The 19,147-nt window shown below is 41.0% G+C and overlaps 3 protein-coding genes and 1 non-coding gene across 5 annotated transcripts; 2 read left to right on the top strand and 2 right to left on the bottom strand.

Annotated features, from left to right (window-relative positions):
- The first annotated feature begins 661 nt into the window (after positions 1-661).
- LOC110963974 (protein FAM177A1) lies at positions 662-4,606 on the top strand. Its single transcript, XM_022212516.2, has 5 exons — positions 662-1,186; positions 1,338-1,508; positions 3,755-3,809; positions 3,897-3,991; positions 4,145-4,606. The coding sequence occupies exons 1-5, from the start codon at positions 1,166-1,168 to the stop codon at positions 4,322-4,324; spliced, it is 522 nt and encodes a 173-aa protein (XP_022068208.2). The 5' UTR covers positions 662-1,165; the 3' UTR covers positions 4,325-4,606.
- Positions 4,607-4,702: 96 nt separating this feature from the next.
- Positions 4,703-7,433, bottom strand: LOC127530312 (uncharacterized). The gene is made up of 2 exons (XM_051936774.1): positions 5,160-7,433; positions 4,703-5,075 (listed from the first exon to the last, which is right to left on the bottom strand). The coding sequence occupies exons 1-2, from the start codon at positions 7,100-7,102 to the stop codon at positions 5,021-5,023; spliced, it is 1,998 nt and encodes a 665-aa protein (XP_051792734.1). The 5' UTR covers positions 7,103-7,433; the 3' UTR covers positions 4,703-5,020.
- A 1,686-nt stretch (positions 7,434-9,119) lies between these two features.
- Positions 9,120-19,023, top strand: mep1a.1 (meprin A, alpha (PABA peptide hydrolase), tandem duplicate 1). 2 transcript variants are annotated; one of them, XM_051937004.1, is made up of 15 exons: positions 9,120-9,209; positions 10,807-11,609; positions 11,690-11,714; positions 11,798-11,842; positions 11,955-11,995; positions 12,380-12,455; positions 12,571-12,688; positions 14,055-14,230; positions 14,337-14,558; positions 14,708-14,854; positions 14,964-15,179; positions 16,817-17,281; positions 18,169-18,342; positions 18,432-18,491; positions 18,585-19,023. In XM_051937004.1, the coding sequence occupies exons 2-14, from the start codon at positions 11,550-11,552 to the stop codon at positions 18,479-18,481; spliced, it is 1,815 nt and encodes a 604-aa protein (XP_051792964.1). In that variant the 5' UTR covers positions 9,120-9,209; positions 10,807-11,549; the 3' UTR covers positions 18,482-18,491; positions 18,585-19,023. The 2 variants fall into 2 exon arrangements, with proteins under 2 accessions (XP_051792964.1, XP_022068205.2); XM_022212513.2 differs by having other exon boundaries at positions 9,122-11,609.
- On the bottom strand, positions 9,380-9,461 carry trnas-gcu (transfer RNA serine (anticodon GCU)). Its single transcript has one exon. It is a non-coding gene; the product is annotated as a tRNA-Ser (tRNA).
- Positions 19,024-19,147: the final 124 nt, after the last annotated feature.

Raw genomic sequence — 19,147 nt, 5'->3', positions numbered from 1 at the left:
CCTGGTGTCCAGGTGGAGGGTCGTGACATTATTATTATTATTATTATTATCATCATTATTGTTATTATGTGTAAGCAAAAGTAAGTACAGAAAAATCTGCTCACTTGGTTTAACTAAAACTGATGAAAAAGTTTAAATACCTCCTGGTGGAATATCAAACATTTTGTTTTACTGTAAACCGGTATGTCTGGTTCACATCTGAGCTGTGCTGCTGCACGTCTGTGGCATAAATAAAAGAAGGAAAGCCCTCAGAGAGCAGTCCTCCTCCAAGGCTGTCCTTGGATCATTTCTGATGGATAAGTCCTGATCAGTCCTCAGAGGTGGATTTGTAGCAGGATCACAATCAGCTGATGTAGTGTTCACTGGTTGTCATGGTTACAGTGACGCCGTGCCGCTATCTGGCAATGATATGAAAATCTGTAACAAATACGTGGATCCAGACTTTAAGCTGCATCACTGCCAGAATCTGATCACCTGGTCCTTGAGTCATTTCTGATCTTCCCTGGAAATTTCATCCAAATCCGTTGGTCTGTTTTTGAGTGGTGCTGCTGACAGACGGACGGACGGACAGACAGGCAGGCGGACGTACACTGATTGTCACATGATTCTTCCCTGATGGAGTAATAAATTCTGTATCTTCTAACACCAGTTATGTGAGGTTGAATTCAAAGGAAAACCTCTAGAAGTCTCTTGGGTTTCAGTTTCCACTCAGGTGTGATTTAAGATAAATTAAATGATCAACAAGCGAACAGAAAACATGCAGATAAATATTTTACCTGATTCTCTGGGTACTTATAGATGAAATACAGGCTGACAGCTAGGATCATTGGGTTTATTCAGCTTAAAGTGGCAGTAAACCTTCACATTCTGCACCACCATGCAGGTCCTGCCCCACAGCCACCAGAGTGAAAGAGAGTCCAGAGCAGCCACAGCTTCCTGCTGCTTCCTGTCATCAGGTACGTCTGTATTTGCTGTCTCAGGTTTCACAGCTGATCCTGGATCCTGTAGTTGTTTTTCTCCACAAAGCTGAGTCAGCGTGGACGGACCTCTAATAACTGAAAGTATCTGGAGTGCAACAGAAAGACTTTTATCTCCTTAAAGGATTGTACAGAAAGACTTTTATCACCTCAAAGGATTCTACAGAAAGACTTCTCTGACCTGCAGAATGCAGCGCTGCCACCAGGAAGTAAGTGTTGTAAAGATTAAGCAAACACAGCTCAGTGTGGTTCAGTTAGTGAACCTTCAGCGGCTGTTTGTGAGCTACTCACAGAGAAAGAAAACTTTCTGCTCATACAGCAGATGTCAAACTGGTGTTTTCCTGTTTTCCAACCTGTCAGACGCCAGGAGACTTCTGGGAAACAGAGTTTGGAGGTCCTTCCTGGTCCAGACAGAAGAAGGTCATCCACTTCTCCAGCGGAGAAACTCTGGAGTTAGAAGATAGTGAGGAGGAGGAGGAGGAAGACGAGCAGCCGTCCAACAAAACTCCCTTCAAAGAACCTGTAGAAAAGGTGGGAATCTGGTCAGGAGGACTGTTCATGTCAAATGTGAAACTCCTGAGAATTCCTGTTCAGGAAAATGAAGCACAAACTAGATTTACTTTTCTGGGAATTTTATGGAATTTTTCCTGGAATATTATGTTGATTGTGCAAGAATTTTCTGGACAATTCCATGGAAATTCATGGGCATTTTCCAGGAAATTTCAAATTCAAGAAAAAGTCCTACATGATTCTCAGGAAAAATTTCCATAAAATGGCAGGAAAATCCCAAGACAATTCCCATAAAGTTGCCAGAAAATTCCCAGAAAGTTTCCTTAAAATTCCCAAAACATTCCCATAAAATCACCAGAAAATTCCCATAAGAATTCCATAAAATCCCATGAAATTTCCATTAAACTCTCAGAAAATTCCAGGTAAATTCCCCCTCCAAAATTCAGGAAAATTCTCATATTTTTTCATAGAATTTCAGGAAAGTTCTCAGAAAGTACCAGGACACTCCCCAAAAATTTCAAGGAAAATTCCCATAAAATTTCAGGAACAATTTAAAGAAATTTTCCATAAAATTCTAGGAAAAAATCCATAAAACTCTTTGAAAGTTCTGTGAAAATTCTCAGAACATTCCTGCAATTTTCAGGAAAATTCCATAAAATTCCAGAACATTATTTCAATAAATTCCAGTAAAATTTCCGTAAAACTTCAGGAAAAGTTCCATAAATTTACCAGAATTTTCTAGCTTGGAAAATCCAAACTGAATCTCCATGTAATCTCCTATCTCCATGTTAGGAGATACAGGAGAATCAGTTTGGCATTGGGCGAATTGAATCGCGTTTCCCTCCCGGGAAAGTTTGGTACGACCAATCATAGCACGGGAGGCGGGAGTTAATGCTGCGTCATCTTCAGCGCCTGGATTACCCATAAAACACCTGCACACCTCCCGTAACCAAACAAACATTAAAGTTATTCCTAACACCACTAATCGTTCTAAGGAGTCTTTTGTTGCGTAGCCTTTTCAAAAGTAAGTGTTGTACCTGAGAGTACCCCATGTATTCGCAGATTTTTGTGACAAAAACAGCAGTAATCATTCACCGCGACGCTTTCTCGGCTGCATGCCATTGTTGTTTGGACTACATGGACTTCAAGGTCGATTTGTTTGTGCGTCACATCCGTGTTACGCTGATTGGTTCTTTCTCGTTCAAGCTGCATTCGTTAGCCCCTCCTTTTTGTCTCCTATCATCACAATGCCAGACTGCCTTTATTTGTATTTATATTAATACATAAATAAAGTCAGTCTGGATTTTCCAGGCAAAGAATTTTCCATAGAACTCCAGGAACACTCAGATAAAATTCCCAGAACATCCCCATAAAATTCTAGGAAAAGTCCATGAAAAATCCAGAAGCACTCTCGGACATCTTTGGGAAAATTCCCAGAAATAGAAATTCATATATTATTTTCTTTATAAAATTGCAGAAACCTGGAATCAACATATTTTCCAGGTGAACCCAGATAACCTGCTGGGAGTCACAAAGGACCAAACAGAGGAAGATGGTTTGTAATGTAAATTAATCTGTAATCCTGCGAACTTATCAGATGTCAGGATGGAACATCAGCCAGAGCTGTTTCATGTAGAGGAATGCAGGAGGAGGATCAGCTGGTGTTGGTCGTATCTTGCTCCTCTAACAGGAATTTATCTTCTTCTTATGGAGCTACATGAAGGAGGAAGAAACGTATGAGAGGAGGAGTGATTAATGTAGAAGTTTGCAAACATAAATGAAGATTTACAGCGTTTGGTTTGTGTCTTCATCGAGCTAAATCTGTGACCATCTAACACTAGAACCTGAAGCTGCTGCTGATGGACCTGAAGCTGCTGATGATAAGGGACCTGAAGCTTCTCCATCATTTCTCCATGAACTCAATCCTTCTGTCTGAAATGAGCATCAAACACATGCAGCAGTAAAATCCTGATTCTTCTCTTGGTTAAATGCATCCAGGCGGCTCAGATTTCAGGAAAAGTGTGAACTCAGTGGAGCTGGAGGTCCAGATTAGGAGCACCTGCTGTCTCAGAGATGATTTCTATACATCCAATAATAAGATGTTCTCAGAGATGTGCTCTAAATGTCAGTTTTCATCTAAATTTCTGCTTTTATGTCTCTGAAAACACATGAAATTGTTCATTTCCATGAAGTATTCAGGATAAATTCAGCTAAAAATAAAACCTGCTTCTTGTTTTTTATCTCATAATTGTGTTTTCTACCTTCAGACTAAATTCTCCTTCAGGAATGTGGTCGTTCTAGTCGGCAGGATCTCACTGCTGGGTGAGTAACGTCACAAACAAAGACAATTTACAGAAGACTTGGTCTAGTTTTAGCTACATAACAACCCTTTTCTGTTTCTAAACTCAGCCTGTGACTTCCTGGGAGAGAGACTAGTTGGAGCTCTTGGACTAAATGCAGCCAAATACCAGTATGCTGTAGATCAGTTCCACCGAGACCAGAAGGTAACAGATGTTCACAATTCCACCTAGCCTCTACTGTGTCATCCACATACATTTGTTGGATCTTTAGGTAATAAAGGAGCTAAAACTGCCTGATTGTTTACTGATTCACATGCTGGAGCTCCTTGTATTTTATTAGCTGTAACTGCTCTCTAGAAACAGCCGAGTCCAGGACCAGACGACGTCAGGAATCGGGAACGTTTGGAGTCGATCCGTCTCTCTCCTGGACTGGAGGGAAGTCGCTACGGAGCCGCTGGAGATGGAAACCGTCCTGATGATCCTCAGAGAATAAAAGGACGTGACAACAGAGGCTATCAGGCAGATTACTGGGAATAACAGAATTACACAGTTTCCCTCTGGAGATTAACGAAGTATGTTTAAGTGTCAGAATAAGACAAAAGAAGGACAGCAGAATGTGAAACAATGTGTGAGCATCGTGGCACTGATACAGAAATACTAGAAGAAGAAAAAAACAGAAGGGTTTAATAATGTGAGGATTGGGTTAAGTTTAAAAATTTAATTCATCAAATTAAGCAAAATCCCAGGACTGAATGTTTAGATGTACATTTCTAGAGGGGACAAGAGATATGTCTGTTAATAAAAACATGAAAATGCAAACGCGTTTCCACTTTTCATTCTTTTTTTCTTTAACACAGAAAGGCTTGATCCTGAGCTATTAAAGTCCAGGAAGTTATAAATCCATTAAAACTAGGGTGACCAGATGGCAATGACTAAAATCCGGGACGCTGTGCCGGGGGGGGGGTACACTGTTTTTCTTTTTTCTTTTTTTTAATTTTATTATTATTATTATTATTATTAATTTCGAAGACATTTACACATTTATTTCTTTAGAAGTTATAGTTTTATTTAACAACAAGCATTGTATTTTGACAAGTTGCCCAACTGAAAACAGTTCATTGTAGGCCTGCTTAAAAACAGAACAAAAAAAAGGTAATTTTAATTCATTTAAACTCTTAGCATAGGCCTAATTAATTCATAAACTAAAATCTCTTGGCAACGGTTTTTATTAGATTATGACGTTTCTCCCATATCTCTGCTGCCACGGGTGTTGTCTTCATTTGTTTGCCTATGAGACAAAAAAACGGGAATCAGTGACTGTTATTATAACAAGGTAAAGGGTAAAACGCATCTTTCATAGTCTGGCTTCTACCTCGAAGGAGGCTTTTGTGACGACTCGGTGCTGTTGCTGTATTTCGCGGATGATTTCACAGCAAAGAGGGCCTTCTTGTTCTCCAGGATGAATTTGTAGAACTCTGCACAGGTCATAGCCAGATTCATTTTAATTTTTATCTCTGCACGGACAAGCTCCATTGAACACCTGTTTCGCACGTCAGTCCAAGCGCCTTTCATGATGGAGAAGACCCGCTCTGAGTAAGCATTGCTCACAGGAACGCTGAGGACGAAGGACAATAATTTTGTAAACTGCGGAAACGTGGACGGGGTCTTCAGTACTTGGGCCCAAAGATCGCCAACTGAGTTGCTGCTCGTGTCCAGATGGGCCAATACATTCTTCAGAGCGCAGTTTTCGTTATAGAGCTCATCCAAGTCCAGATGCTCTTCCATGTTAAGAGCGCACACTGCGTCTTTAAGTTTACTGTATCTGATCTCTCTTTGTTCCTTGATATTTAAACACTGTACATTGTAGAGATATCCAGTTTGTGAAAAGTCGAACCACTTCTCCAAGTAATCCACAGCAACTTGTAAGAAAGAGCTAAACTCTTGGCGTAGCCGGTCAACTTTATTGCTGGGAGAGGAAGCCATAATATCATCCACTTTTGTGCCAAAGAAAGCGTCGTTTTTGCGCTGCTGCAGTTTGACTCGGAGGTCGTTCATCACTCCATATACCTCAACTGAAGTGAGACTGTTGCTTTCAAGACTGAGGACAGCTGTGGAGAATATTTTGAGAACATTCTGAAGGAAGAAGAACGTGATTTCAAGCTCATTTGGATCATCTTGTTCGCCATGCTCGTGCCCCTTGAGCGCATCCCAAATGGCACGGGGGCATTCCTCCTGGCCCAGCGACAAAAAATAACTTTTCACAGCAGGCCAGATGCTCACCAGTCGATTTATTGCAGGGAGCAAGCTCAACCAGCGTGTGGGGACGTGGCGTAACAAGGTAAGATACTCCATATCAACAAATTCAAACATTTCTTTTAAACTGGCAACTCTTTTTGCGGAGCAGCTGAAATGGTTGAATGATTTAAGAACTATGTTTTCAACATCGACTTGTAGCACATTGCAGGCCCTTTTAACTGCATTGTGGATGATGTGAGCTGGGCAGTTTGCTGGGATGATCTTGCTGTTTTTCTGCTTTAGATTTTGGTAAACTGAGTGTCGCTTGCCATAATTTACTGGCGCATTATCAGCGGAGAAAGCTGATACGTTGTGGATGAGGAGGTTGTTTTCCTTTAACTTTTTTAACAACATGTCAGTGATTGCATCCGCACTTTCCTCTGCCTGTTCATAGAAATCCAGCACTCTGTTCTGAATGCCTTGCTCTGGGGTCCAAAATCTCACTGAGAGAGGAAATGTTTTCACATTGCCTTTATTTGAAGCATCAGTAGCGATAGAAAAAAAGAGCTGCTCTGTGCCAAGGCTATGGGTGAAGTCAGATGCAAGAGGAGCCAGTACATTGGTGACAAGGGCCTCTGCTTTGGTGCGACCACAGCTTATGAGTTTGGCAATGGCTGAATCTTGGTACAGTTTTGGTGTCAGTTTCATTGCGCAGTCAAGGGACCGGTATGACTGCTGATGAGAAACGCAGTGAAATACAGAAGTTAACTCTGCAGCAGCAACCTTACTGTACACTGAGTCATCCTGTGGCTTGAAGAATGATGATAGCAAAGTGTTGGTCTGTACAGCGTTAGTGTTATTTACATGCTGCTTGCCGCTAGCGTGAGACTTGAGGTCTGACTCTCCCCCGTGAGAAATACTAAAGTCTTTTCGGCACACTTTACAGAACGCCTTATTTACATCCCCAAATGCAGCCGTTACCCATGTATATTTCCTCGTCCATTCCTCTCGGTATTTGCACAGACGTTTTTTCTTTGCTGGGGGTTCATCAGATTTTTCCGGAGCATTGTTCACCTCCATTTTAACAATGAATGTGTGTTAGCATAGCATACATTTCGCGCCTATAAAAAATATAATACAAACGTCATAATTCATGCGCGAGTGACCACTGCGCAGGCTGCAGAAGGCCTGAGACATGAAGGCCTGAGACGAGACGGCCAGGCAGCGGCCCGGCAGTCATGTTTTTGGACCGTGATAACAGGTGTATGGCTAATTTCGGGACAATTAGAGCAAAATTCGGGATCCGGGACAAGCGGCTGAATTTAGGGACTGTCCCGGATTTTCAGGGACGTCTGGTCACCCTAATTAAAACTGATTACTAACATAGACTTGAATGCACATTTCCTCCCCAAATAATAGACTAAAATGTCTAAAGACTAAAGTTAATCTACAGGAGAAATGTCTTCTTCTTTTTATAAATACATTTCCACCTGAAACTGGAACAAACTGGTGAAGAAACAAATCCTCAGATGGAGGAATTTAAAGGTTTGATGCTTAAAGGGGAACTTCGTTTTTTTTCAACCTGGGGTCTGTTTTCATGTCATTTCATACATGTGAGTGATGGAGAAATGAATTTTCGACATAGCTCTAGTATTTAGCCAGGCAGGCAGCTTAGCAGCTCAGCTAGCAGCTCAGCTAGCGAAAAGTATGGGGCAGCTGGCCCCCCCCACGTCAAAGTCCGTCCTAACGTGCTTTTTCCCCACACTGACCGGCTCAGATAGTCTCAATGAGTGTCCCACAACATACTAGAGATGAGAAGTGAACGAAAACCTCCACATTACCTGGCGATCGCTCTTTGTTGTGGTCTGTATCCAAATCTCAGGACGCTAGAACGCAAATCTCGTTGTGTTCTGACTTTATTTTCTACAGCACATCTTAAAGTAGCAAAGTAATCTTACATGTCAACATTAATGATGCCTGTATTAGTAGATGCCAATGATGCACAAGATCGTTATAATTACCATGGCAAACCCAACACTGAAAGTCAGAAAAAAAACTACTCCTTTTCATCTTTTACATTTTACAAAGTGAAGAAATTACCCATTGGTAACAGGGGGAACATCTGGCCTATGCCACATGCAAAAAAATTGTATAAATTATTAAATCATTACATCCTGAGCAGGACCAAGCTATTTTTCTTATAGTTTCCTTATAGTTGTTCTTATAATTATTTTATAGTCTCTTATAGTCACCTCCGCCAGGAGGTCATGTAATCACCGGAGTTTGTTTGTCTGTTTGTTTGTCTGTTAACAGCATAACTCAAAAAGTCATGGACAAATTTTCACCAAATTTTTACAGGATGTCCGGAAGAGCAAAAGTAACAATCGATTAGATTTTGGAGGTGATCCGGATCACCGTCTGGATCCAGGATTGTTTTGAAGGAGGTCGCCGGATCGATCCCAGGCGACGGCCGAATTCCGCGCGACCGGTTCGGGCTGCCCGAGCGAGTCGGGACCGACGAAACGAAGCGACGGCGACGCGTACGGTACCGTCACACGCGCGCAACGCTACCGTTACGTGCGTGCGGCGGCGGCGCCGTCAAAACACTGTGCTGTTACACTGTAAATGCATGTTATGCTTTGTGCACAAACTGTTAAACTAAATTAAATCGGTCCATGACGTTTTGGGTTATGCTGTTAACAGACAAACAGACAGACAAACAAACTCCGATTGGTCATCTGTACAATTGAGCGATGGCCTGGCGGAGGTCTGCGCTCTCCGAGTGCTTTTCTAGTTAGTTATATTTTCACAGGCCCTCCCTCAGATGAACCATAAAATTACAGATATATGTAATTTTTTAAAGGAAAGTTAGTAAGCTGAAATGGCACCGAATAGTAGGAATGACTCACATATACATGCATAGACCTTCATGAGTACTGTGCTGAAACTAAATAAATACCAATGTGCTTATTTTTTTCTTCAGTACGTCTCCTTAACAAATAATTAAATCGTAAAATAGTGTTCTCCCCTGCGTTTGTCTGCGATAGCGCTTCACTTCCCCTACAGATGAGTGGTGAGTGCGCGCTCCCGCGAGGGGGTGGATTTCCCGGCAGGGGTGCTTTCTACGGCACAGCACCGGGACTCCTGCTGATGAACACCCCCTCTGTGTTCATTTCGACGGCTGAAGGTAAAAGCTGCTCTGGGAAAAAAACACTACATCAACAGAAGTCTTGTTGTTGTTTACAGCAAAAGCCACATTAAAATAATACATACATTTAATACTCACAGATTCAAGAAGCAGTCAACATATTTCCTTGGTCAGTAGGACAAACTTGAGAAAAAAAAATGAAAAGATACCGACGAGGATGGGATTCGAACCCACGCGTGCAGAGCACAATGGATTAGCAGTCCATCGCCTTAACCACTCGGCCACCTCGTCGACGTTGATAATAATACGGCGCACTAACTATATGAACAGAGGCACCGCTAAACAACTAACTGGTTTCAGTATTTAGTTTGGAACAGCGTTCACAGATCGATATTCAGCTAAACTACGAAAACACATTAAAAACAGCCTGTCTGAATTTAGCCTGTTAGCCCACCTAGGGCAGCACTGCAGCGAGCTGCTGACATTATCTAATGGGCCAGTAAACCGTGCTAATGTGCTAATGTGCCAAGCTGGCTAGGATTACATACAAACCTTAAAAAAACCTTTAAAATGTGTTATTTAACATTTACTCACCGTCGTTTGCGTCCCACCCTCCGTTCTGAAGACATGACAGATATCTGAGTAAAAAATAGTTCAGCTGAAAAGAAGCTCAAACTTGTTGAACTAACTTTATCCAGGATGTTGAAGCTAACAGTTAGCCACATTCACTGCAGTTCTCTGGATGTCAGAGAACGTAGACTGGATAATAAAGACTGAATCTGCTGACAGATCTGAGTTTCTGTCCTGAACAATTATTAAATATCAGCAGACAAGGCTGAACTTCATGACATAATTTAAAGCACCAGTTGGAAATAAAACAGATTTCATTGCATTAAGGCTCTCATTCTGAATTCATTCCAGATACTTTATTCTCCTGTAGATGAACTTTACTCATTAAAAACTATGTCTGCTGAGTCACACATGCAGAAGACATGGTGTTTGTTTGGATTAGTGACTTCCAGCCGATTTAAATGTGACTCCTTTTCAGTTCAATAATAAAAATAATAATAAAACTGTGATAATATTTAATTCATTCTCATAAATGTATAAAGTATAGCCCTGACTCTGCTTCTGTCTTGGTTGTAAGTCATTGCGTTTTTGGAAATAATTAACTGTCAAAGCTTCATGTTGATAAGTATTAGTGATCCTATTTATCTGTAGAATCTCCTCTTCTGAGCTATATATGCTGTGATGAGACGTGTACAGTTGTGGAGAAATATAGTTGTTTTTTTTTAAATAAATAATGACTCTACAACTATGACCTGGTCTTTAGCATCTGTTCATCTGCATGTGTGGACTGCTTTTATGAGCAGACATCAGGTAGAGGTTTACAGAAACCTGGTATCTGTCGTCATCTAGTGGTAGAATTTGATCACTGAAAGCCAGAACCAGACCCTGTTACCCAATAGAAATATGAACCGGTGCTGCTGAACCTTTACCTCATCTCAAGTTCTGGAAAAATCTCAGTCCAGTTAATAATGTTCCAGCACTGGTGCACTGAAAAAAAGTGAAAAAGCAAAAATATCATCCATCCATCCATCCATCATCCATACATCCACCGTTTAATCCTCATCAGGGTCATGGGGGCTGGAGTCTATCCCAGCTGACTGAAGGTGAAGGCAGGAGACACCTGGACAGGTAACAGTCTATCACAGGGCTACACATAGAGACAAACAATCACACTCACATTCACACCTACAGACAGTTTAGAATCACCAGTTAACCTCAGCATGTTTGTGGACTGTGGGAGGAAGCTGGAGAACCTGGAGAAAAGCCTCACATGTACAGGAGAACATGGAGACTCCATGCAGGAAGATCCCAGGAAGGAGAACCAGGTGATGGTGTTAACTACCGAACCACCGTCCAGCCTCCTTTACTTTCCCATAACTTACAAAAGAATGTATGCCAGTAATTTTTATGAAAGTTCACCAGTCATACTCATGAACTTTACAGTCTCCAATTAAAATGCATACATTTGGAATATTTGTAGTTTGAAAAACCTGGAGAAAATCTCAATAAAAATAGGAGAACTTGCAAACTCTGTGCAGAAAGAAGCCTTAGACCTTGTGGGGTTTGATAATTGTTGTTGTGTTGCTGAATTATAGCTGATTCAGGGGAGCTATCAGATGTTCCAGCCAGATTAAAGTCAGATAACAGGTAGTGTGTAGACAACAAAACACCAGTAATCAGTAATAATCCAAGTCAAAGTCCTCCAGTTATTTTTTACAGCCAACATAAACCCATCCAGTTCTAAAGGTTGTACTCTGTCAGTGTGCACATTTAAACCACAGCAGCAGCGTTTACCTGCTGACACTCAGCATGATGATGGAGAAGGTGCTGCTCCTGTTAGGACTGCTGGTCCTGGCCACGTCACACGCTGTAAGTAGGAATTTATTTACCATGGTGGGGACTATTGGCTTTAACTGCATGGTGTCTTACACTGGGTTTCTTTTCTGCAGATCCCAGTTTCCCTCGAAGTACATGGTAGGTCAAACACACTATTTTTTAGAGGACATAGCAGTTGTCATGGATGTGGACGGACTGTGAGATGTGTCTTTGTTTTACAGAGGTTTATGAGAATGGGGAAGATGAGAATCCGATTCTAAACCTGGGTGAGATACAGTTCATTACTTCATAATTACACTAAAGCAGTGATGCCGCATTGACTGAATATGTAAAATGTTCAGTATTGATTGCTTTAAATTGCTTTCACCTGTGCTGCAGGTTCAGATGCCAACCTCCTTGAAGGGGACATTTTACTTCCTGTAAGAGGAGATGCTTTCAACTTTTCTCTTTTTCAACAGTTGTTGTATTTATGTGGCTGTGGGTCCTCTTGGCCTTTAATAATCAGAGTATTAGATCACTGTCAGATAATAAAATGGGTGTTACGTGTACTTTTAATTACCTTGATCAGCTCTATTACCTCACTTTAAGGTGAAGGGTTTAGTTCAGGCAACTGGACTTATTCTTGTGATCTTGAAGACGTTTTGCCTCTCATCCGAGCAACTTCTTCAGTTCTAAGATTAGTTTGGAGAGTCCCAGGTATTTAACCACTAGAGCGGTATTTAACCACTCTAGTGGTTAACTAGCCTACCTGGTTTGTTTCGTTTTTAAAAAATATCTTTTGTATACATATCTTTATGCTACAGAAAGGAAGGAACGCTCTGATAGACAAAACATACAGATGGAAATTTCCCATCCCGTACATTCTGGGGGATGATTTGGGTGAGTTTCTTTATCATGAATGCTATCTTAACATTACATCAGCTGTAAATCAGAGTTATCTGATTCTCTGAAAATGAAAACGTGTGAATTTTTGAAGCTTGTTTCCTTCCCTCAGACCTGAACGCTAAAGGCTGCGTCTATCAGGCGTTTGAAATGTATCGCCTCAAGTCCTGCATCGACTTCAAGCCTTATGAGGGAGAGAAGACCTACATCAAGTTTGAAAAGAGAGGAGGGTACGATGGAAGCTTTCATATGTTTAACTGCATTTACACAACATGTCTGGGGCGGCATGGCTCAGTGGGTAGAGTGGCCGTCTTCTAACTGGAAGGTTGCAGGTTTGATCCTCGGCTCGTCGTGCTCATGTCGAGGTGTCCCTGAGCAAGACACTGAACCCCTAACTGCTCCTGGTGGGTCGTGGTTAGCGCCTTGCATGGCAGCTTCCGCCATCAGTGTGTGAATGTGACATAAAGCGCTATATAAATACAGCCATTTACCACTTATGTCATTATTGGTTTCTGCAGAATAAATAGAGCTTCCAGTGAAACGGTATGAACTACATCCATGTTAACTCTTCATTCAACTTATTCATAATCATGTATTCACACTGAAGCGAGCTAAAGAACTAAAGCCTAATTTGTAAAAGAAAAACTGCAATTTCTTCCCTTTAACCTACAAAGTGTTGCTTTATTGGTTTCAGTTTAATCAACATCACAGTTATTAGATGATGGGAATAACATTTGTATCTTCTTGCAGTATCTACAATGTAAGAAATTCTAGGAATCTTTGTGTTAAGTGCTGTCATTTGGGGGGAAATGATTAACTTTTGAATGTAGCTCTTTCCCTGGCCCTTAAAGGGAAAATCCATCAATTATTTTACACATGAAGATCAGTTTACTCTTCAGAAGAAGTATTATTTAGTGCTACTTGAAAAGAGTTGGGCAATTAGAGGGTAATTCTGAGGAAATAATCTCTGGTCAAAAATCTATTCTGTGCTGCAGGGATGATAAATTCCTCTTACTTCATAGTGTCGGTACACTGAGTTTGAAAGCACCAAAGTATTCATTTGGCATGGAAATGTTTTGCAATTTGGATCACAAATTAAAAGCTCCAGTCAATAGTTAAAGCCCTAAAAACATATATTTGTCTATCAAAATTACATATTTCAGAGTTTTTCTCCCTTAAAAATAATCCCTGTCTCCCTTAAAATGGCTTAGACTGGACATCTGCACTTCACTGCAAAGTGCTGGTCTATAAATCTCCACCTCTGTTGCATGGTGCAGCTCAAGCACACAAGCTCATCTACAGTTCTGCTAAAACACTGTAAAGCTACTTTAAGACACACAGTGGCAAGCTGAAATTTTAGATACTGAAACCAGAAACTGGTTCTGAAGAAGCAGAATGACACAGAAAGCCACATCCTGCAAGCTGACAGGATTGGTTCCTGAGGTTTGTGATGATTTCAAACTCTGGCTGTCAGAAAGCTCAGATGTTAGACAGCCTATTTAACTCATGATGAATCTTCTAGCACACAAAACACTATGTGGACATGTTTACAAGGTAAAAACACAGATTTTTTTTGCTCATCTTCTACCATTCTAGGTGTTTCTCCAGCGTTGGCGACCAGCAGGACGGTCAGATCCTGTCTCTGGGGTCCGGCTGCGACCACAAGGCGGTGATCGAACATGAGTTACTCCATGCTCTGGGATTTTACCATGAACAGTCACGCACAGACCGGGATGACTATGTCGACATCTGGCTGGACCAGGTCACACCAGGTACATGCTTTATCAGGAGTAATACACATAGATGATGACTTACTGCATGCTTATAACACACACTATGACATTAGGAGTTGATTAAATAATGCTGAATTCCCTGCAGGACTTGAGCACAACTTCAACAAATACAACGACGACTTCATCACAGATCAAAACACGGCGTACGACTACGAGTCCGTCATGCATTACAGGCCCTTCTCCTTCAATAAGAACGAATCCATCCCCACCATCACCACCAAAATCCCAGAGTTCTACAACATCATTGGCCAGTACCTGGACTTCAGTGCGATGGACGTCCTCAGGCTGAACCGGATGTACAACTGCTGTATGTATAGATAGTAGTTATCAGACCAAACTTCTAATGTTGACGTCATTCTTGTTAACTGACAGCTACAGAGTGCAGTGTTATTAGATAGAAATCAAGAGTATAAAAGTGTGCTAAACCTCCAGATCCTCTTTAACCTTCCACCCCAGCTGGACCACTAACCCTGCTGGATCAGTGTGCCTTTGAGTATGCAAGTATCTGTGGGATGATCCAGGCCTCTTCTGATGATGCTGACTGGATCCACACCAAGTCAAGCGAGGGTTCAGAGGATCACACACTGCTGGGAAGATGCAGAGGTCAGAGATGAACTATTTCCTCTGCTGATGGACAGTCAGACAGGATGTACAAACTTAAAAACCTAGGTGCATGCTAGTATAGATGGTCTTGTTTTGCTTGATTTTCTAGATGCTGGGTTCTTCATGCACTTCAGCACCATGAGTGGGAGCCCTGAAGAGTCTGCTCTGCTGGAGTCCCGAACCCTCTACCCCAAGAGGCAGATTAAATGTCTGCAGTTCTTCTACAAAATGACCGGAAGCCCCAAGGACAGGCTGGTGATATGGATCAAGATGGATGATGGAACAGGCACTGTTCGCAGCATGAAGAAAATACAGACGTTCTATGGTATTTATTTAGTGGGAATGTTTTTTTCATAATTCACCAGAGCTACCTGGAGGGTTCTAGGGAAATTCCAGTGACTATCTGAACAAACAACTTTACATCAAGGCAAATATTCATTTTAACATTTGCATGAAAACAGATATTCAAATCAAGTTGTTTTAAGGCGAGTGAGGCAGATTTAGCCTCTTTTACACTCAGTGGTGAATGGATTGGAATGTCACTATTTTCTGTTAGATCTGTTGTTTGTGTTCTAAATATGAAGCTACATGTGGCAGGTGATTAATTTCTATAGTGCAGTATGTCTCTCCCACTAAACTAGAAGCTTGTTTTAACCACTGAGCCCAGTCAGACTAGTGGTTCCCCTCATTGTAGTCCTTCTACTGAGTAGACCAATTCCTGGCTCTAGCTTAATAATTAGCATTTGCACTCAAAAATGTAAAAATGGCAAATTGTAGTTCAGAGTATTGTTAGTAACTTTCTTTACAGCTTTGCAGCATTAGTCAAACTTCTCTAAATGGTAAATATTTATATAGCGCTTTTTACTATACCTGCAAGGTACCCAAAGCGCTTTACATGATACGTCACATTCACACACTGATGGCGGAAGCTGCCATGCAAGGCGCTAACCACAACCCATCAGGAGCAGTTAGGGGTTCAGTGTCTTACTCAGGGACACCTCAACATGAGGACGCGGGCTGAGGATCAAACCGACAACCCTCCGGTTGCAAGACGGCCACTCTACCCACTGAGCCAAGTCATCCTATATGGCTAGTTTTTATGCTAAGCTAAGCTAATTGTGAATTTCAACTTTATAATTATCAGACACACACAGAAATACACAAAAATGCAAATTGTGACAAGTTGAAGTTATAGTATTGTGAGTAACTTCATGCAACCATTTTCTCCAAGTTAAACTTATTTAAATAACCTTGAGAATGAAAGCTAGCTTTACCCATGTGTCTAGTCTTTATGCTATGCTAAGCTAATTCCTAACTTTAGCTTTATAATTATCATACACACAAAAATGTGCAAACAACATGTTGCAGTCCTTGGTATTCTGAGTTTCTTACTGATTAGACATTTTTATGGGTCTAACTACCTTATTTTGATGAGAACCAAGCCTGCTTTATCCTCTGGTTATAGTTATTTTTGATTCTAAATTAAGATAAATGTTGACTCTAGTTATTTTTGATTCTAAATTAAGATAAATGCTGATGCTAGTTATTTTGTGAGGCTAAATTAAGATAAATACTGATTCTAGCTTCATAATTAGCAGAGATACATTTCAATTGAAGCTCCTAAGATTAGCAGACATACACAAAAATTAAAAAATGGCACTACAAAGTTAGAAGCATTGTGAGTTCCTTAAGATAACAGTTTGTTTTTACAGCCAGGTAATCTTATCTAGCTTCCCCTCTTGCTTCTACTTCACATGCTAAGCTCAGCTAATCTCCTGCTGACTCTAATTCATGGTTTATTAACAGATAAAAACGGTATTGACATTCTTATCTAACTCTTGGCAAGAATGTCAAGCACGGTATTTAAGATATCAAACTGTACCTTAAACTACATTAGATATGACTTCAGCATAAAGACAATTGTGCTACAAACATTCATCTTGTTCTGTTTCATGTTTCCAGCGAATTCTGACCAGAGCTGGAAGATCGCCCATGTCTCAGTGGAAGTAGGAGTGAAATTTCGCTATGCTTTCCAAGCCGTGCGTGGCGACCCCACAGTGTCCACCGGTGGAATCTACATCGACGACATCAGCCTGACCGAGACACGCTGCCCCAACGCTGTCTGGAAGATCCCCAACTTCTCCAAGATCATGGAAACGGCCACCACAGATACGGTTCTCGACAGCCCTCGGTTCTACAGCCCTGAAGGCTACGGTTACGGTGTCCGTGTCATCCCTCTGTCCACGTACACCGACTACACAGGGAACTACACAGGGCTGTACTTCTACCTGATCAGTGGGGAGAATGACGTGGTGATGCAGTGGCCAGCGGTGAACAGACAAGCAACCTTAGTGGTGATGGACCAAGACCCAGACATCAAGCTGAGGATGTCCTCTGCTCGCAGTCTTACTACTAACGAGATGTTAAGTAAGTGTTTTTCAGGCCACAAAACATGCAAATGAGCATGAAACTGAATTAACCACTGGACCATTTATGCTTATCTAAGTTTATTTGTCTCAACAAACTTTCAAGACAATCTCTGTGTCTTTATGATCTAGATAAGTTTCTTAGGTTGAGGCTGAACTGTTCACAGTCTGGACTTTAAAGGTGATAGTTTGAGGGAGGAACGGAAGAAATCATCGATATTAAACTGAAACATCCGTCCAAACATAGGAGGAGTCTATGACACCACTTCATACTTAAAAAGTAGCCTTTTGATCCCTCCCCAGACAGTTTAATCACTAATAGTAATTTGAGTCATCCTTGACCTGCAGCTAAAGGTGCCCATTTTTGCCAATCCAGGGACTTTTTTTTGTGCCACATTTCGCATTTGTTGTGCATTCTGTGTGATTAAAACCTATCAGAAGCTTTATCTTATCTTTATCTTACTAACTGATCTATGAGGCTGTATGTAAGTTAACTTATTAACTTTGGACAGGACCATCCTAGCTCCCCCTACATCTAGTTGCTATGCTAGGCTAAGCTAAGCTAAATGCTGGCTCTACCTTCATAATTAGCATACACACACAAAAATGACAAGTTGTAGTTCATAGTATGGACAGTTTTCTGTTAGCCTAACTTCAGACAGCTTCCAAGCTAGCTTTATCCACTGATTCTAGTCTTTGTGCTAAGCTAACCCAAGCTAATAGCTGACCCTACTAAGTTGCATTTCATGGTATTTACAGGGTTGGCTATCCTTAACTAACTTACTTCAGGCAGGGAGTTAGCTTTAGCCTCCATGCTATGCTATATGCTATGCTTCATATAGCGGGATCCCTCCTGTCATGGTGATTCTTTGCTTTTGTTTCCTCTAGCATCAACCGGAGATTATTTTTGGGACAATCCCTACAAAGTGGGAACGTTTGACCCTTCATGTGATTGCTACAGAGGTCCATCATGGGGCTGGAGGAACTTCATCAAACACTTTGACCTCCGGCGGCGCAACTACCTGAAGAACGATGACCTCATCATATTCATCGACTTTGAGGGTCAGTGTTCGATGTCTGTGTGAGAAAATGTGAGATTGCAGATGGTGTTCTGAGGCGGAAACGACAAGTAATTGTTTGTTTGTCCACAGATATAACATCACTGATCAAAACTGAAGTTCCCGTTACGCCAGTGGAATAACGAACTGGAGGTAAGACTTTACACACTGACACATCTCACCTGTGGAGATTATTAAATCAAATAATTCTGTGAAATGTGTCCTTTTTTAAAAATTTTTTTACAGCAAGCACAGCTTTGGATGACAAGAAAAACCTGTGAAGACAAAGACAGGATGGAATCACAACTAAACACAAAATATCAAAATGTAGATTTATAGTTGGCATAAATTCTGTACATGAAGATTAAAACATGTTTGTGCATATCTGAAGTGGTTTAGCATTAAAATCTTTAAATTAAAGCTATTAAATCATGCTATTGATCACTGATTGTGTTATTCTATGTGTTATTCCATGTGCTTCTTGTTTATTCATTCCTGAACTCCAAACAGTTTCAGGAGGATTTTTATTCAGTTTTGGTTCATTGTTCTCTACAGTGTGTAGTCCGGCGTCTCTATGGAAAGTACACAACCATTTCAAGGAGTAGAGAGAAGTAAAAAAATATATATATGAAATTAATATGTACATTTCTCAAATAAAAAAATGGGGATTTAATTGTTCATGTGTCATGTTTGTCACACAACTTTGCAGAAAGTCGTCATATCTTCCAACAGCTTGTCGACTTCTTGCTCCTCTGAACGCTGCCTTTCAGTCAGGATGAATCTATTTTATTCATCAGATATTTTTCTAT

The sequence above is a fragment of the Acanthochromis polyacanthus genome, chromosome 16, assembly GCF_021347895.1.
Source record: "Acanthochromis polyacanthus isolate Apoly-LR-REF ecotype Palm Island chromosome 16, KAUST_Apoly_ChrSc, whole genome shotgun sequence".
In the NCBI taxonomy this organism is placed as follows: domain Eukaryota; kingdom Metazoa; phylum Chordata; class Actinopteri; family Pomacentridae; genus Acanthochromis; species Acanthochromis polyacanthus.
This window is presented reverse-complemented; position numbering and strand designations above follow the sequence as displayed.